The 17,581-nt window shown below is 37.8% G+C and overlaps 1 protein-coding gene across 1 annotated transcript; it reads right to left on the reverse strand.

Moving 5' to 3' along the window:
* Positions 1-10,786: 10,786 nt before the first annotated feature.
* Positions 10,787-13,955, reverse strand: LOC109190004. The gene is made up of 4 exons (XM_019340574.1): positions 13,927-13,955; positions 11,904-12,074; positions 11,511-11,625; positions 10,787-10,947 (listed from the first exon to the last, which is right to left on the reverse strand). The coding sequence occupies exons 1-4, from the start codon at positions 13,953-13,955 to the stop codon at positions 10,888-10,890; spliced, it is 375 nt and encodes a 124-aa protein (XP_019196119.1). The 3' UTR covers positions 10,787-10,887.
* Positions 13,956-17,581: the final 3,626 nt, after the last annotated feature.

A 17,581-nucleotide genomic window follows, 5' to 3' on the forward strand; every position in this document is an offset into this window, starting at 1 on the left:
CCTCTTATCATCAAGATTACCCATGGAATCCCAACACCAATTATCAAGATCATTATGACGAATCATCAACACACAAGAATATGGGGGAAATCCTAAGAGGGGAATTATAGCTATGAAAATAGGTTTTGTTGAGCCATGGGTTACCTCTTAGCCTTAATTAATTCCTTGGCTATGAAGGGTCTTTCTTTAAGCTTTCTTCTTTCTTGATTTCTCCTAAGGGGATTCTTGGAAACTTCTTGTGTGGTGAGAGATTGTTGTGGTGAAAGATCTAGGTGCCTCCTATATCCCTATTTATATATTTAAGACTCCTAATTAGGGCCTGAATGGTATGGGTTTACTAATTCTATTCCTTATAGGACTAAGGGCTCGTTTTAGGGATAAGGGTCCATGGTCCATAGTGGACCATATTAATTAATTAAAGAGAATCCTAATCATAATCTGAATAGTAAAAGGTTTACTTTCTTTATTCCTAGTAGGCTTAAGACTCTAATTTAGGCAAGGGTCCACGGTTCATGGTGGGCCTTTATTAATTAATTAAAGGGAAACCTAACCGAATTAAATCATATTTAATTATTATTAACGGGATTAATTAAATAATTAACCCGGGATTGAAGGCCGTAACACGGGGTGTTACACGTCTCTACCCCGCACATGAAAGGACAACCATGTATGCGGAATCCCTCCGCCTAAAACATGGATAACTATAGTGGTCTCGACTTCGAAACTCGAAAGACTTAAACCGTAACGGCTTACACTAGCACCGCTGATCTTCACCGAATCCAACTTCTACAATGGGGAATTCAGGAACAAGACCCGAAAGAAGGAGTAACGGGAGTGGGAAACTACCTGTAAGGAAAACTAGGTCACCAATTAGATGCAAGGAAATGAAGTAGTCTTTTCTTAATCTTTGGTGCAAATTGTCGAAAATGACTCGGCATCACAGGAAGAAGCAACAGACGCATGAAGAGTGTCGTACAATTAAGGCTTCCCTGCAATAAAGATCTCACCTTGCAATGAGGACCTTGATGGTTTTAAGGCACCGTAAGAAGTACATGAAACACGCAAAATCTCCAAACGCTAGGCGACATCGATAGCATCCAATCAAATGCATTCCAAGGAAGAGAAAGACATCACTAAGCATTCGGTCACTAAAGGATTAAACAGGGACCTGACGACAAATCAAATTTCAAGAAAAGCCGAAAAGGCTTGCTATTAATCAAGACAAGAAAAGACAAAGTTGGCTTATAACCAACTACCCTGTGAAGGTGACGAGGTTGCTAATTAGAAATCGGACCGAACTACTGAGCAGGAAGGACATACGAGAGCCCCTAACTCATCTAGAACTCGTACTCAAGGATCAATGACATAGTACGATGAGTCACTCTATGTATTCAAATCCCTTTTGTTGATCACACGGACATAGGGCTTGACGGGACTTGAACCTGTGCATTCTCGGGGTTTTTCGCGAAGAAATTTCCCCTTCCTAGTCACCTTCCCGCGGGTCCCCAACGGGACCTTGATGGGACCCTAACAGGTCCTTGACGGGACCCTGACGGGTCCTTGACGGGACCCTGACAGGAGCTTGGCAGGCGGACGACCTCCCACCTTGCGCCCACTAGTACAATGTGTTGATTTCCTAACTCCTCGTTTTATTGATTCATGACGCACTTGCGTACCTTGATTGATGAATGCGTGTCTTGAGTAAGGAATCATGGGTTGCCTAAACATGATGACCTCGGTAAAAGACCTTGACCCACGAAACACCTTCAGAAGAACGCAACCAATTGCATTATATATGAAGTTGTAGTTGGACTCTGCAATGCAACCAACGAAGGATGATTAGCGAGAAGGATTATGCGAACCAAGGAGTCGAGTTGGGGACTTGTGCTAAGGACTCACAAGGGCCTCAAAGTCAAAACGCTAAGGACGGACTATGACTCCTTCAAACCATGGACATCATACGAGTAAAATCAGATGGCTCCTTACAAATTATGTAAAATCAAGAGTGACGTCGCTCGTGGTGCTAAGGAAAAGGGGTAACGAGCACATCGGCGCCAAGACCTCAAGGGTTTTTAAGGATCAACAAGGAAATAGGATAACTCGTAAAATCACCAAGCCATTCCGCAACAAGATCAGGTAACCAACTGCACCTCAAGAAGAAGAGGAGCATGCAAAGGCACCTTCATCACTAAACGGGTAACACAAAAGGCACAGCAAGACAAAATCCAGGAAAGACATGAAGCCTTACTAGGGATTTCATTCACCAAAGAAGAAATGAGATTCAATAGGAAGAGAAAGTTAACCCGAAGTTTAATTGACTCTCAAGAAACTTTGGGAAGGATTTGGAAGGTGCGCCCTAAAAGATTGATTTTGTTGGCCAAACTTGGCCAAGACCTTGGGTGCATTAGAGAACTTAGTGTTGAATCATCACGAGAGATTCCCTCAAAGATAGAAAAGAATGATGAGACTTTAGCCGGGGAAGCAAGTCAGACAAAGATCTTAAAGTCAAACAGTGCCAACACCAAAGAAAAAGAATCATCGGTTCGTCAATACGTCGTGATCAAAGCATCAAATCAGAGTAGTCACTTGAGATCGAGAACCCTTAACCCATCCTAGCCGAATTTATTTCCTTCTCTTTGACAATCGAACCCCGTCTTATTGCAAAACCCTTGTTACCCTCCGAACCACATTCTTGATTCCCCATTCTAAACGATTCCATACAAGGTAGCAACCCCACTTCCTAAGTTGCAACTTTGAAAACTTTGATCCTCATTACTAAATTCACTTTGTCCTCAAGCTTGAAGCCCGAACCGTCTGCTCTCTTTACCCTTTTAACCCAATCATTCCCAAAAACCCGATACACATAGATATACGATCATGTAGTTTCCCCCGTAAAATACCTTCTCTTTATGACCACCGTACTAATGTTGACTCGTTATCCCCGTGATGATTTCTAAACTTCGGGGACAAAGATTCTCGTAAGGGGGGGAGAGTGTAACACCCCGTGTTACGGCCTTCAATCCCGAATTAATTATTTAATTAATTACGTTAATAATAATTAAAAAGGATTTAATTTGGTTAGGATTCCCTTTAATTAATTAATGTGGTCCACCATGGGCTGTGGACCCTTGCCTAAACTAGAGTTTTAAGCCTATTAGGAATAAAGAGGGTAAACCTTTTACTAATCAGATTCTAATTAGGAATCCTAGACCTATATACCTATTAGGAATAAAGAAAGTAGGACTTTATTATTCAGAGTATGATTAGATTCTATAAATAGGGGATTAGAAAGCAATTAGAACCCACACCATAATAAATAGCACCACACAAGAATTCCCCACCACCAAACGTAGGAGAAATCAAGAAAAAGATATCGTAGAGAAAAAGAGCCTTAATAGCCAAGGGATCTAATTAAGGCTAAGAGGTAACCCATGTCTCAAAAAAACCTATTTTCTTAGCTATGATCTCCCTCTAGGCATCCCTCTACATTCTTGTGTATTGATGATTCGTTTATGATATTGATGGTGTGATCTTGATAATTAATGTTATGCATTCTTGGGTAATCTTGATAATCTTGATGATGGAAAGAGATTCTTGATGATTGTGTGATGTTCTTGATAAACCTAGATTCCTAATGATTGTGTGATATTCTTGATAAATCGTATTGTTTCTTAGTGTTAAAAGATGAATTACGTTCTTGATGATTTAAATATAATTAGAGCCCTAGGATGTATCGTGAAACTCGTATGGTGTTATTCTTGATATATTGGGTGGGAATTCGTATGTTTGGGTGTTAATTATTTTTAGAAAGCATGATAGGATATGTGCCGTATGTTTCTTGCTTTTGATCTGTTAATTGTCTACGTGTTATCATCAATTACGTTTAAAGGTGTCTATGCATGGTTTCGGGTTCCACAAAGGTTCCCGGGGCGTTATTTGTGAAAAAGAGTCAGTGGGGGGGGGGGGGGGTAGGGGACCCGCCACCTACCCGCGGCCAGTTTTGACGTCGCCGGCAGCGGGCAGCCGGCGGGCAGGCGACTGCCCGCCGGGCACCCGCTGCCCGGAAATTCGTCGCCGGCGGGTGACCCTTCACCCACCGGCTACCTGCTGGAAATAGTCCCACTTCGGGATCCCGGCTTCCCCGTTTGATGTTTCCCCGACCCCCGTGGTGTCCCAACGGACCCCGTCTATCGTGCCTAAAGTCTAGTTTGATGTTTCGGGTACCATTCGTAGGATAAACGAGTCTTATATATGTATATATATGTGCATGCTAGTGGAATTGGTATCCCGTTGGCCTAGGTGAGAGAAGTATGAACCCCTTAGGATTATTCCTATTATGTGGAGACCACGCATAGGTTTCGTTATACGTTTTCTCCCCTTTCCCAATGTGTTAATATGGGTTGCATGTGCTTGCTATGTGTTATGTGTGCATGTTACCCCAATTTGGTTGCGATCAAATTGGTTATTCCTGAGCTGCGGTTCAGAAGCTGGCTGCGGTCCATCGTTTGGTTGCGATCAAACGTTTTACATGAGCTGCGGTTCATATTCTTGGCTCCGGTCAGATGACTACTCTTGGGCTGCGGTCTACAGTTTGGTTGCGATCAAACATTATGATGAGCTGCGGTTCATTGGTCGGTTGCGATCGACCCCTTCGTGTTGCGATACGAGGCAGGGTGCTGCGGGGCCATGTCAGAGCTATATGCGCTGACCCTCATGTATGGGCATGCGATTGGTCCTGTGGCGCCAACAAAGTGTGCTTGTGTGATGAGTTGAATGATGATATAAATGAGATGAATTGAATCCGTGACTATAGGATATATGCTAGTATCTCTACATGTTTGGTTACAACTGTTGAATGTGCTTATCTCATAAGATATATGCTAGTATCTTTACATACTTGGTTATAATTGTTGAATGTGCTTATCCCTATATGTCGAGTCTATTCCGGTTTTAAAACTAGAGTTTCCTAGGATATATCTTCCTGCTTCAAAATGACTTTTCTTATATCTATATATATCTATCTATAATGTATTTCAACGCGTTGGAGTTGGTTACCAGCATCTCTCGCTGAACAGATATATTTGGCTTTCAGGCACAGACGAGTAGATCCCAGAGCGCGCTAGAAGATCGTGGATTAGATAGATAGTCTTTTCTTTCGGCCTGCGTGCCATAATGATGTATTGAGGATATTAGTTAGTTTAGCCTGTGCATCTGAGTTCTCCAGCTCAGATGTGGCATAGCACCCCGTACACTTGTGATTAGTATTACTCTGTTTGGGATTTTATGAGAAATTACCTTTATTATATAAGCTTTAAAAGTTTCAAAAATCTGGGGTGTTACAAAGGTGGCGTCAGGCAAAGTGTTGAAGTGCGATCGTATGTACAAGGACATAATAATCACCATTGGAGGAGTGAAATTCCCTAGCAACCTGATCTAGTTTAGGTTGGACGGCATACAGGTAATCCTAGGAATGGATTGGCTAGGGAAGTTCAAGGCACAGATCCTGTGCAGCGAATAAAAGGTAATCTTGAAAGGACCCAACGAGAAACGGGTATCCTACCGCGGATCCGCCAAGGACCCGGAAGTTAAACTTGTAAATATGATGAAGATGAAGAAATACTTAACCAAAGGATGTGAGGCCTTTCTGTGCTCAGTCGAGGATCTGGACGCCGGGAGCGACGAACCGCAGCCAATCTCGGTAGTGGATGAATTCACGGATGTCTTCCCGGACAAGATCCCCGGGGTACCACCACCAGGGAGGTGGAATTCACTGTGGACTTAATGCCAGGCACCACTCCCATCTCAGAGGCACCCTATAGGATGAAACCAAAGGAAATGCAAGAACTGAAAACACAACTACAAGATTTACTAGATAAGGGTTACATACGCCCCAGCACCTCACCATGGGGAGCCCCAGTGTTATTCGTCAAGAAGAAAGATGGGAGCATGCGACTATGCATCGATTACAGGGAATTGAACCAGGTTACGATAAAGAACAAATACCCCCTCCTCGAATAGATGACTTGTTCAACCAACTTAAGGGGGTAGGAGTGTTTTCGAAAATCGATTTAAGGTCTGGATACCATCATATAAAAGTGGTCGACCAGGATATCCCGAAAACAGCCTTCCGCGGCCACTACCTATTCACAGTAATGCCATTCGGATTGACCAATGCCCCAGCTGTAACACCCCAGATTTTTGAAACTTTTAAAACTTGTACAATAAAGGTAATACTATCATTAATTCCGAAACAGAGCATTACTAAACATAAGAGTTTGGGGTGCTATGCCACATCCGAGCTGGAGAACTCAGATGCACAGGTTATACTAACTAAATATCCTCAAAGCAATGTCAATACATCATCATGGCACGCATGCCGAAAGGAAAACTATCTATCTAAGCCTTGGTCCTCTAGCGCGCTCCGGAGCTACTCATCTGTTCCTGAAAGCCAAATATATCTGTTCAGCGAATAATGCTGGTAACCCACTCCAACGCGTTGAAATACAATATATGTATGTATGTATGTATATATATATATATATATATATATATATATATATATATATATATATATATATATATATATATATATATATATATATATATATATATATATATATATATATATATATATATATTGTGCGGGTGAGGGCTTCAGGTGCGGTTGTGCGGTTTAATCTGAGCCATTCATCTCGCTTTAATCAACGTCCAGGATTATCAAAGTTTTAAAAAAAAAATGCGGTGGCAATTTTGTAATTTTTGCATCTAGGTCAAAATTAAGGTGAGCGGATCTGTGATTAATGTGCGTGAGTTTTGTGCTTAATGTGTATGTGTTTTGTGCTTAATGTGCGTGAGGTTTGTGCTTAATGTGCGTGGGGATATGCTTAACGTGAATAGTTGTTAAAACCTAAAGTCTGTGAGTGAATACTTAATGTGCGTGAGTTTTGTGCTTAATGTGCACGATGTTTGTGCTTAATGTGCGTGGGTTTTGTACTTAATGTGCGTGAGTTTTGTACTTAATGTCAGTAGTTGTTGAAACTTAAAGTCTGTGAGTTAATATTTAAAGTGCGTGGGTTTTGTGCTTAATGTGCGTGAGGTTGTGCTTAATGTGTGTGGGTTTTGTACTTAAAGTGCGTGAGTTTGTGATTAAGATCTATCACTTATGGTGCACCTTAGCTTATACTTCTTTGTTCCAGGCACGCGTTTTTTTTTTAAATTTTCATTGATTTGAGCCGTTGATCTAAATTTGATCAACTGCTCAGATTTAACCGCACAACCGCACAGGAAGCTATACCTGCACCTGAACCCTTCACTATATATATATATATATATATATATATATATATATATATATATATATATATATATATATATATATAGGAAAACCATTTTGAAGTCAGAAGATATATACTTAGGAGACTCTAACTTTAAAAACCGAGAATAGACTCAACAAGTAGGGATAAACACATTCAACAGTTATAATCATGCATACAAAGATACTAGCATATATCCTAAGGTCACAAGATTATGTCACATCATTCATATCATCATTCAATCATTATCTCAACACATAAGCACACTTTGGTGGCGCCACAGGACCAATCGCACGCCCATACATGAGGGTCAGCGCATATAGTGCTAACACGGCCCTGCAGCACCCTGCCTCGTATTGCAACACGAAGGGGTTGATCGCAACCAACCGATGAACCGCAGCTCATCATAACGTTTGATCGAAACCAAACGGTGGACCGCAGCCCAAAAGTGTATTTCTGATCGCAACCAGATTATGAACCACAGCTCATGTAAAACGTTTGATCGCAACCAAACGGTGGACCGCAGCCTTATATAATATTTTGTTAGGAATATATTGTAATAGATTTTGATATGCCAAATTGTATTTTAAAATCCCCAATTTTATTTGTTAAGTCCAGGCGTGTCATAGACCATGAAAGGAAAATTAACAAATATAGAAAAAGGGAAAAATACGAAGAAGAAGAAGAAGGAGATGTATGCATATGATATGTATACTTAAATAATCCCACACGCCCCAACTCAAGAAGAAGTCATACTGATGAATCTCATACGAAGAAACGAGAAGCAAACTAAATTGCATGAAGTTATCTTGAAGATCAAGCATCTATGGAAAGAAAGAAGTACATCAACGAGAATGCTATAAAGTCTAATAATTTGTACATGCGAAATGGATGAAAGCATGATGTATAAATTACAAGGTCTCAGGTTCAAAACTCACTCTCTACAAAAGGTTCCGAAATTAAATCAAGTAATTTGACACTAAGGCAAAATTAAATTGAAGAAGCCTAAATCACAGGTTTCAAAATTTTCGAAATTAAATCAAGTAATTTGAAACTAAAGTTTCAAAATAAGAAGGAGATGAAGTAGGAGTCATCAAAACTAAGAAGGAGATGTAGGAGTAGGAGTCATCAAAACTAAGAAGGAGATGTAGGAGTCAGGAGCTGAAGTTTCAAAAACTAAGAAGGAGATGTAGGAGTCAGGAGCTGAAGTTTCAAAATCAATTAAATAAGAGTCATCAAAACTAAGAAGGAGCTGAAGTTTCAAAAACAGTTCAGAGATGAAGTAGGAGCTGAACTTTCAAAAGTGGTTTCAAAATCAATTAAATAAGAGTTCAGAGATGCAAAATCAATTAAATAAGAGTTCAGAGATGGAGTATGAGATGAAGTTTCATCAAACTATATATAGTAAGAGCTGCAAAAGTGGTTTCAAAATCAATTAAATAAGAGTTCAGAGAGGCAAAATCAATTAAATAAGAGTTCAGAGATGCAATATGAGATGAAGTTTCATCAAACTATATATAGTAAGAGCTGAAGTTAGAGATGAAGTTTCATCAAACTATATATAGTAAGAGCTGACTATATATAGTAATAGCTGAAGTTAGAGATGAAGTTTCATCAAACTATACATAGTAAGAGCAGAAGTTAGAGATGAAGTTTCAAAAGCTAAGGCTATATATAGTAAGAGATGAAGTTTCAAAAGCTAAGGCTATATGTAGTATGAGATGAAGTTTCAAAAGCTAAGGTAATATATACTAAGAGCTGAAGTTAGAGATGAAGTTTCAAAAGCTATATATAGTTAGAGCTGAAGTTAGAGCTGAAGTTTTATCAAACTATATATAGTAAGAGCTGAAGTTAGAGAAGAAGTTCCAATCAAGGATTGAATTCTCACCATCAATATGAGACCAGATCAAGAGATCTCATTGGTCGAAATCAAACAACTTCATCAGTAGCCATACAGAGAGATTAAAATACACAGAAGATGAAAGTCCCAGAAGGTATGATCTACATCAGAATTATTTTAACGAGCACCTTCACGTGAAGACACGATCTCACTACTACAAAAAAGGGCTTTAACGTCGGTTGTTTGACCCCATATAACTTCAGATTTTGACCGACGTCTAGGTAGAAGACGTCGTAAATAATGAGATACGACGTCGGTTGAAAAACCCGACATCGTATAATTTTTTAATTTTTAATATTAACATACGACGTCGGTTATTAATAAATTATTAAAAATTATTTTTAATTAAGAAACGACGTCGGTTTTCTTTAAAAACCGACGTCGTATATTTTAAAAAACAAATAAATACACATAAGACGTCGGTTTTTATGAAAAAACCGACGTCTTATGTTAACTTTAAAAATTTTAAAAAATAAACTACATCGGTTATAACCGACGTCGTTTTTTTTTTTTTTTTAAAAACAAAAAAAAAACTATTTTCCACCTAATTAATCCTGTACAGCTTTTACAATTCACAACAATTTGATATTCAAAATCTTACCATCAATTCAAAAGCAACTCATACCATCAACTAAACAAGTTAAATTTATGGTAATTCTACAATTAATAATAATAATAATAATAATAATAATAATAATAATAATAATAATAATAATAATAATAATAATAATAATAATAATAATAATAATAATAATAATAATAATTTCAAAGTTAAATTATCAACATCAACTAAATTTCAAGGATTGCTTTAAGCCATTCATCAATAAAATACTTACACCATACATAACTTCATCAATCTCATAAATAGTAAGCCATTCTCCTAAACCACACAAATAATAAAATCTGAAATAAAATAAGAAAAAAAATCGAAATCACATAAATGGTAAGCCATTCTCCTAAACCACACAAATATAAAATCTGAAATTTTAAATGTTTAAATAAAATTTGCAAACAGTCAGAGGAGGCACTAAAGTTCATCATTATTCACTGCTACAGAATAAGTTTTGGATAATATAAAGTAAAATATTTGATAGAGAGAACTAAAATACATTATTCTTTAGTCATGTGATTTTTTAATAATAAAAAAGTGACAAGCACTAACATCAAGAATAGAAGATATGACTCTTACCCGACTAAATTTTACATCAGGCATTCCATTCTTAAATTCAACTTCTCCAAAAGCAATCTCCAGTTCCTAAAATTATGTACACAACAGGAAAGTTAGCTAAGTAAAATAATTTGCTAAGCTATTTCAGTAATGAAAAATCCTTCTCCATTTCAAGTAAATCCTTAATGACAAATTAGAGAAGAAAAATTTGAAAGAGTAAGCATTGATCTTACTAACCTCCACTCAGATCTTTAATTGCAGCTGCAAGCTAGTACTCTCATCTGCAGCTGAGAATTTAAGAATGGAATGTTGAAATCATTTGTTTGTTTCCTTCTTTCTTTTGTATTAGGAATAAGTGAGTAAAGTTGTATAAAGCATTTGATGCACCACATTTCTTTTCCATACAATGTTGAAATCCTAAGACACAAAAACCACGATCCCTTCGTCTCCCCTTTGTAAAGTCATAGTGGTGTGCTTTATGCAGCACCCACTTTCTGCTTCAATGGCTATCTATCTTTCTCCGAGATCTGACCTTTCTCTTGTAAAGGTAACTTTTTTTTCATTTCCTACAACAACAGAATGAAAGAGCATGTTTACTGGCTGTAAAGATTCAACAATAATAAAACAAGTTAAGAATAGAATAGACTATATATATGTATGTTTATATATACCCCCCAAGTGTTGCTGAACTGCCTGATCTTCTAATTTTACTAGAAGGTACTCTTCATTGTTTGATGCCAGATTGAACTTGTTTTGTAAACTTGAGAACATGTTCAAAAGGCGAGATCTCTCATTCTCTATCTCCAGAGAACAATCCAACATGTTCTCATTAATATACTCCCAGAATGGAACATTTCACTCTCGACTACCGTTACTGACAAACACCCCTGCAAGCCTTCTTATCCTAACTTAAGAACTCCATCTGTTCAAGCCCAGCACAACGTAATTTCAGTACTCTTTCCTCATATCCCATCTCTTGAGGAAGAAGACAGATTTTTGGTATTAAGCCTTCCAAGTTAAACATGTATGTGGCATCAAGCTATACAGTACAAAAGATAGTGCATAAGATCTATTGATTTTTAGAAAATTTGTTAGCTCTAACATAGTGACAAAATGAACCAGTAACTACCTGATTATTTATGAAGTAAAACAGTGATTCACATCCAACAATGCGCATTTCATCATGTGCCATTTGATCCAGCAAGATTTGAACAATACTAAGAAAACTTCCTGCAAACAATGGCCTGTCATACAGTACTTAATAGTCATCAGCACAGTTTGTATAAAGAATCAGTTCAAATAAAATTAAAAATATATATACACAACAATTCATAATTTACCCAATAACTTATAAAATTAAAAATATATACACAATTATTCCTAAAATTTTGAAATATACACAATAATAATTTATAAAATTCAAAAAATATAAAAAACTAATTAAATATTACATATAAATATATATATATAAATATATATATATATATATATATATATATATATATATATATATACTACGTACCTGGACGGAGAGTGGCGGCGGCGGCGAGGCACGAGCGGGGTCGGAGAGCAGGGGCGGCAGGGGCGGAGAGCAGGGACGGAGGCGAGGCACGAGTGGGGACGGAGCTGTATCGGCGTCCGATCTATGACGGTGGCGGCTGGCGACGAAAAACAGTGGCGTGGCGGTGTGGTGCTGTGGCGGTGAGGAGGTGTGAGGCGATGAAGATGAAAGGTGATTTTTATTTATTTTTGTTTGAATTGCCGTATAGTAGAAGCTTCAGACTAGGTTATATGCTTTTTAACGAATATACGACGTCGGCTATATACTTAGCCGACGTCGTATACCTTATATTTTTATGTTAAATTTTTTTTTATTCCGTATATGGCATCGGCTAATGCCGTATGTATTTTAAATACTTTTTTTTTTATTTTTTTATTACGTATACGGCGTCGGCTATTTAAATAGCCGATGCCGTATGTTATTTAAATTTCATTTTTTATTTTTATTTTTTTAATCAGTATACGACGTCGGCTAATTAATTAGCCGACGCCGTATTTAATTTTAATATTAATTTTTTTAAAAAATTAAATAACATACGACGTCGGCTATTTAATTAGCCGACGTCGTATGTTATTTAAATTTTATTTATTTTTTTTAACTAGTTTACGACGTCGGCTAATTACGCTGGCCGACGTCGTAACTATTTTACTTTTTTTTTTTATTTCGTTTATATATGACGTCGGTTATTTGTTATAACCGACGTCATATGTATTTTTTAAAAAATAATAAATAATTTAAATTATTTAACGTCGGATTTTTAAAAAACCGACGTTATAATGGTGACGTTAAATCCGTTTTCTGTAGTAATGTCTGCATCAGAAATATTTTAAGAGTCTCTTCACATGGACCAAGAGCTATGCAAACGGCCGAAATATCTCAAATGTTAGAGATATCATTTTTAATATGATCTTCTGAGAAAGCCACGGATCCTCTGCAAAGGCTACAAGAATTTAAATTTGAGATTGTCTATTTCCAACGGACAACTTCTCAAAACCAGCTATAAAAGGATGAAGATTGAAGCAGATCAAGGCACTTCCAACGAACCAAAAATGTGAGATCATACGAATCCAATCTGCTTGAAAAAGCTTACAAGTGAGAAAATATTCAATTGAGAAAAACACTCAGAGCTCAAGAGAAAATATTCAAGAGTGTTCAAATTCTTCATCATTGAGAGACTTGCTGCATATTGAAGATCCATTCAAGAAGTCTCAAAGTTGGAAGCCAATGAAACTTGTTTTTCTACAAACAAGTGAAACAGCAGTGTTAGAGAACACTGGACGTGATTAGTGCGGGCTTTGTGATCAAAGCACTAGATCACGGGATACGTTGAAGACGGGGGGAAAGTAGCACGGAGCTGTGAAATCCTGGATTGTCACATGGAGCTGTGAGATCCGAAGCAGAAGTGTCGGAGGCACTAGGCATGATTGGTGTGGGCTTGGTGATCAAAGCACCAGATCACGGGATACGTCGAGCGGATCGTGGAAGACGGGGGGAAAGTATCATGGAGCTGTGAAATCCTGGATTGTCACACGGAGCTGTGAGATCCGAAGCAGCAGTGTCAGAGGCACTGGGTGTGATTGGTGTGGGCTTGGTGATCAAAGCACCAGATCACGGGATACGTTGACCGGATCGTGGAAGACGGGGGGGAAAGTAGCACGGAGCTGTGAAATCCTGGAAAGTAGCACGGAGCTGTGAAATCCGAAGCCGGAGTGTTGGTGGCACTGGGCGTGATTAGTGTGGGCTTAGTGATCAAAGCACTAGATCACGGAAATTCATTTTATCTAGGAACCAAGAAGTGGTGGATATAGTGAATTGCTCTTGGACGAAAAGAGCAAGTGGAGTAGGAGGATTACATCACCTCCGAACCACTATAAATTGCCTTGTGTCATTTACTGCTTTATTTACTTACTGCTTATCACGATGATATACTTGACACAATCACACAACTCGTATTTATTTATTCCGCTGCGTACAAGACTCTAACAATCTAGTTAAGAGTCTTGATATCTCCATCGCCTCAACAATTGTTGTATTCGCGAAAACGGTTTAAAAGTCTATTCACCCCCCCCCCCCTCTAGACTTTTATCACACCCCCTTTGGGACCAACAATTGGTATCAGAGCCTGTAGTCTATTTGAGTCAGAATGCTTTTGACTGATACCAAAAATTGGTATCAGAGCGGGTTGTCTATTTGGGTCAACCTTGTTTCTGACTACTAGACAGATCCATTTTACCAGTGTGTGATTGGATTATATTATTCTTTTCCACGTAAAAATGAATAAGGATTTAACACAAAATTTATTATTCTCACTTGATAAATTTGATGATTGGAAAGTTCGTATGCAGGTTCATTTATCGGCCTTACCCGATGAAATGTGGGAAGTCATTTCTAATGGTCCGATAGAAATATTGAAAGTCAACACGGCATTTCTTCTATCATCCGATGCTCAACAATATGTACCAAAGCCAAAACCGGAATGGTCATTAGACGATAGAAAAAGAAATAATCTTGACAACATTGCCAAAGATATTCTATTCAAAACCGTTGATGATACAATATTCCTAAAAATTCGAAAATGCACAACCGCGAAAGAAATTTGGGATACTCTCATCAAGATCGGTGAAGGGGATGAACAAGAGAAGGATAACAAGTTCACGATAGCCATAAAGAAGTTCGAAGATTTCAAAATGCTATCAAATGAAAGCATAGTTGAAATGGAAGCAAGAATGATCAAAATTTTTGGAGAGATTAATGATTTTGGCAAAGAAATTAGCCAAAAAGAAATTAATCTCAAGATCCTACGAGGCTTACCATCCGCATGGGACATGAAGGTTACGGCTATGCGAGATCACCGAGATCTAAGAACGTTGTCAACTGACAAATTGTTTAGTGATCTTAAAGCATATGAGTTCGAAATGAAGGCCAAAAATGATGAAGATTATGAAGTTCGAAATCCAGCTCTATTGGCCGAACAACCGTCAACCTCCAAGTTAGTAGATAATGTTGATTTTATAACTGATGAACAGTTTGCTCTCTTTGTTAAAAAGTTCAGGAAATTCATGCGAAAAGGAGACAACAAATATCCATCACGAAGAAATCAAAATTTCTCTCCTGGAAACCAAAATGCCGCATGGAAGCCGAATGAAGAAAAAGTTGATGAAATGAACGATCTATGCTACAACTGCCGCAAACCCGGACATTTTAAAATAAATTGTCCGCATCCGATCGTTAGCAAATATCTTGGCAAAAATGTTGAATCTACACCGAATAAATTCGACAACAAAGATCGAAGATTCAAACGTGACAAGAAAAGCTCTCATGAGCAATGAGCCGAATGAAGATGATGAGTCCGACGAATCGTCATCAAGCGATGAAAGTTCATGTTCAGAAAATGATAGAGCGCTAGTATGCAAATCAAATGAGTTGAGTACAAGTGAAGATTGTCTAATGGCACTGGGAGCAGAGGAAGAAGAGGTAACATCTAATTCTTTTTCTTCAGTTAGTACTCCCTTTTCTCGTGAATCTATTGGCAATCTAATGCGAGATTGGCAAGAGATCTTGGCCACTCATTCTCAACTCAAGGAGGGCAATAATATTCTAATTCTTGAAAAAGAAGAGATGAATAAAAAGTTGCAAAGTGCTTTACTTGAAGTGAGTAACTTGAAGAGTAAAAATATTTGCCTTCAAGAAGAGTGTAAAGCTAGAGAGGTTAGAGAACATAATCTAAGAGCTACCATTGCTACGTTTACTAATTCGTCCAAGATCATGGATAAAATGGTAAACATGCAAAAGCCATCAGGAGATAAGACCGAACTTGGTTATGACTCCACATGTTCTAAAACCCCTCCAAAACTGACTAATCTTACTGCTACTTTAAATAATAAAGTGCAAGTGGTAAATTTGTGAAAAGTCAGTATAGCATAATGAAACGAGGACTTGGCTATCAACCAAATGCAAAAATGAATACTGCTAGGCCGAACCACGTTAATTACACGGCTCAGCATTCAAAATTCATTAAGTACAAAAGATATGCCAATGAGTTAAGTGCAAAAAGACCTCATAGAAAAAGGGAAGTTTTCCAAGGATTGGGGCTGGGAGATTATATCCCACTGAGAAAGATTGGTTGTGTGATTATAAACCATGGACCAAGTCCAGTTTTAATGCTTTTCATAGGCTAAAACAACAATCTACTTCCCAGGTGCCAAAATATAAAAATGATTTTCAAAACCGGGCACCAAAAGTATTTTCTAGAGTCAATTATGATTATCAAGTCTCAAATGGTTACAAACCACCTTATCTTAATTCAATAAGATCTAAGTGGGTTTGGCTACCAAAAATCAGTAACAACAAAGGACCCAAGCAAGAATGGGTACCTAAAAATAATTAATCTTTTTTGTAGGATGTTTGGTACATCGATAGTGGCTGCTCCTGCCACATGACTAGAAATAAATCATATCTAGTGAATTTGAAGAAAATCGATGGACCAAAAGTGATTTTTGGAGGAAATCAAAATTATGGAATTACCAAAGGAGTTGGTACGATTGAAAGAAATGGAATAAAAATTGAAGATGTATCGTACGTGGAAGGTTTGAAGTTCAACTTGCTGAGTACCAGTCAATTTTGTGATAAAGGCTATCTTGTGGAATTTTCCAAAGATAAGTGCCTAATAAAAAATGAGACAATAAAGGAAGTAGTACTCACTGGAGCAAGGAAGAAAAATATGTACATGGTTGATTGGAGCACAAGCAAAGAGTCTGTATGTTTAATGGCCAGAAATTCGAATGAAGCAAATTGGGAATGGCATAGGAAGCTCAACCATCTAAACTTCAAGAAAATCAATCAACTTGCAAAGAAAAATCTTAGTGAAGGTTTACCAAATACTGTCTTCAAGAATGACCAAGTGTGCGATGCATGCCAACGTGGAAAACAAATTAAATCATCGTTCAAATCAAAGATGCACGAGTCAACGTCAAGACCACTAAGCTTGCTACACATGGACTTATTTGGACCGGTTGATCCAATAAGTGTAAGCGGTAAGAAATATACTCTTGTTGTTGTTGATGATTTTTCCAGGTACACTTGGACCGTGTTTATCAAGAAGAAGAGCGAAGTTGAGCAAGTGCTACCAAAGCTATTGAAGCAACTCCAAAATGAGAAGGATATGAAAATATCAAAAATCCGAACCGATCGTGGAACCGAGTTTGTGAATAGCATGATTCAATTATTTTGCGATGTACAAGGAATTTCTCATCAATTATCTGCCGCAAGAACGCCGCAACAAAATGGCGTAGCCGAAAGAAGAAACCGGACGCTTAAAGAAGCAGCACGAGTGATGATCAGTGCATCCGGTCTCCCGAAATGATATTGGGCGGAAGCTATCAACACTGCTTGCTACACACAAAATAAAAGCATGATTCACAAGCAGTACAAGAAGACGCCATATGAATTATACAAAGGGAGAAAACCAAATATTAATTATTTTCATATTTTTGGATGCAAATGTTTTATTCATATTAATGATAAATTGCATCTAAAAGCTTTCGATAAGCGTGAAGATAAAGGAATTTTTCTAGGATATTCGACTACCAGCAAAGCATTCAGAATATTAAACAAAAGAACAATGGTGGTTGAAGAGTCCA

This window comes from Ipomoea nil, unplaced genomic scaffold, assembly GCF_001879475.1.
Source record: "Ipomoea nil cultivar Tokyo-kokei standard unplaced genomic scaffold, Asagao_1.1 scaffold0202, whole genome shotgun sequence".
NCBI classification, from domain to species: Eukaryota; Viridiplantae; Streptophyta; class Magnoliopsida; order Solanales; family Convolvulaceae; genus Ipomoea; species Ipomoea nil.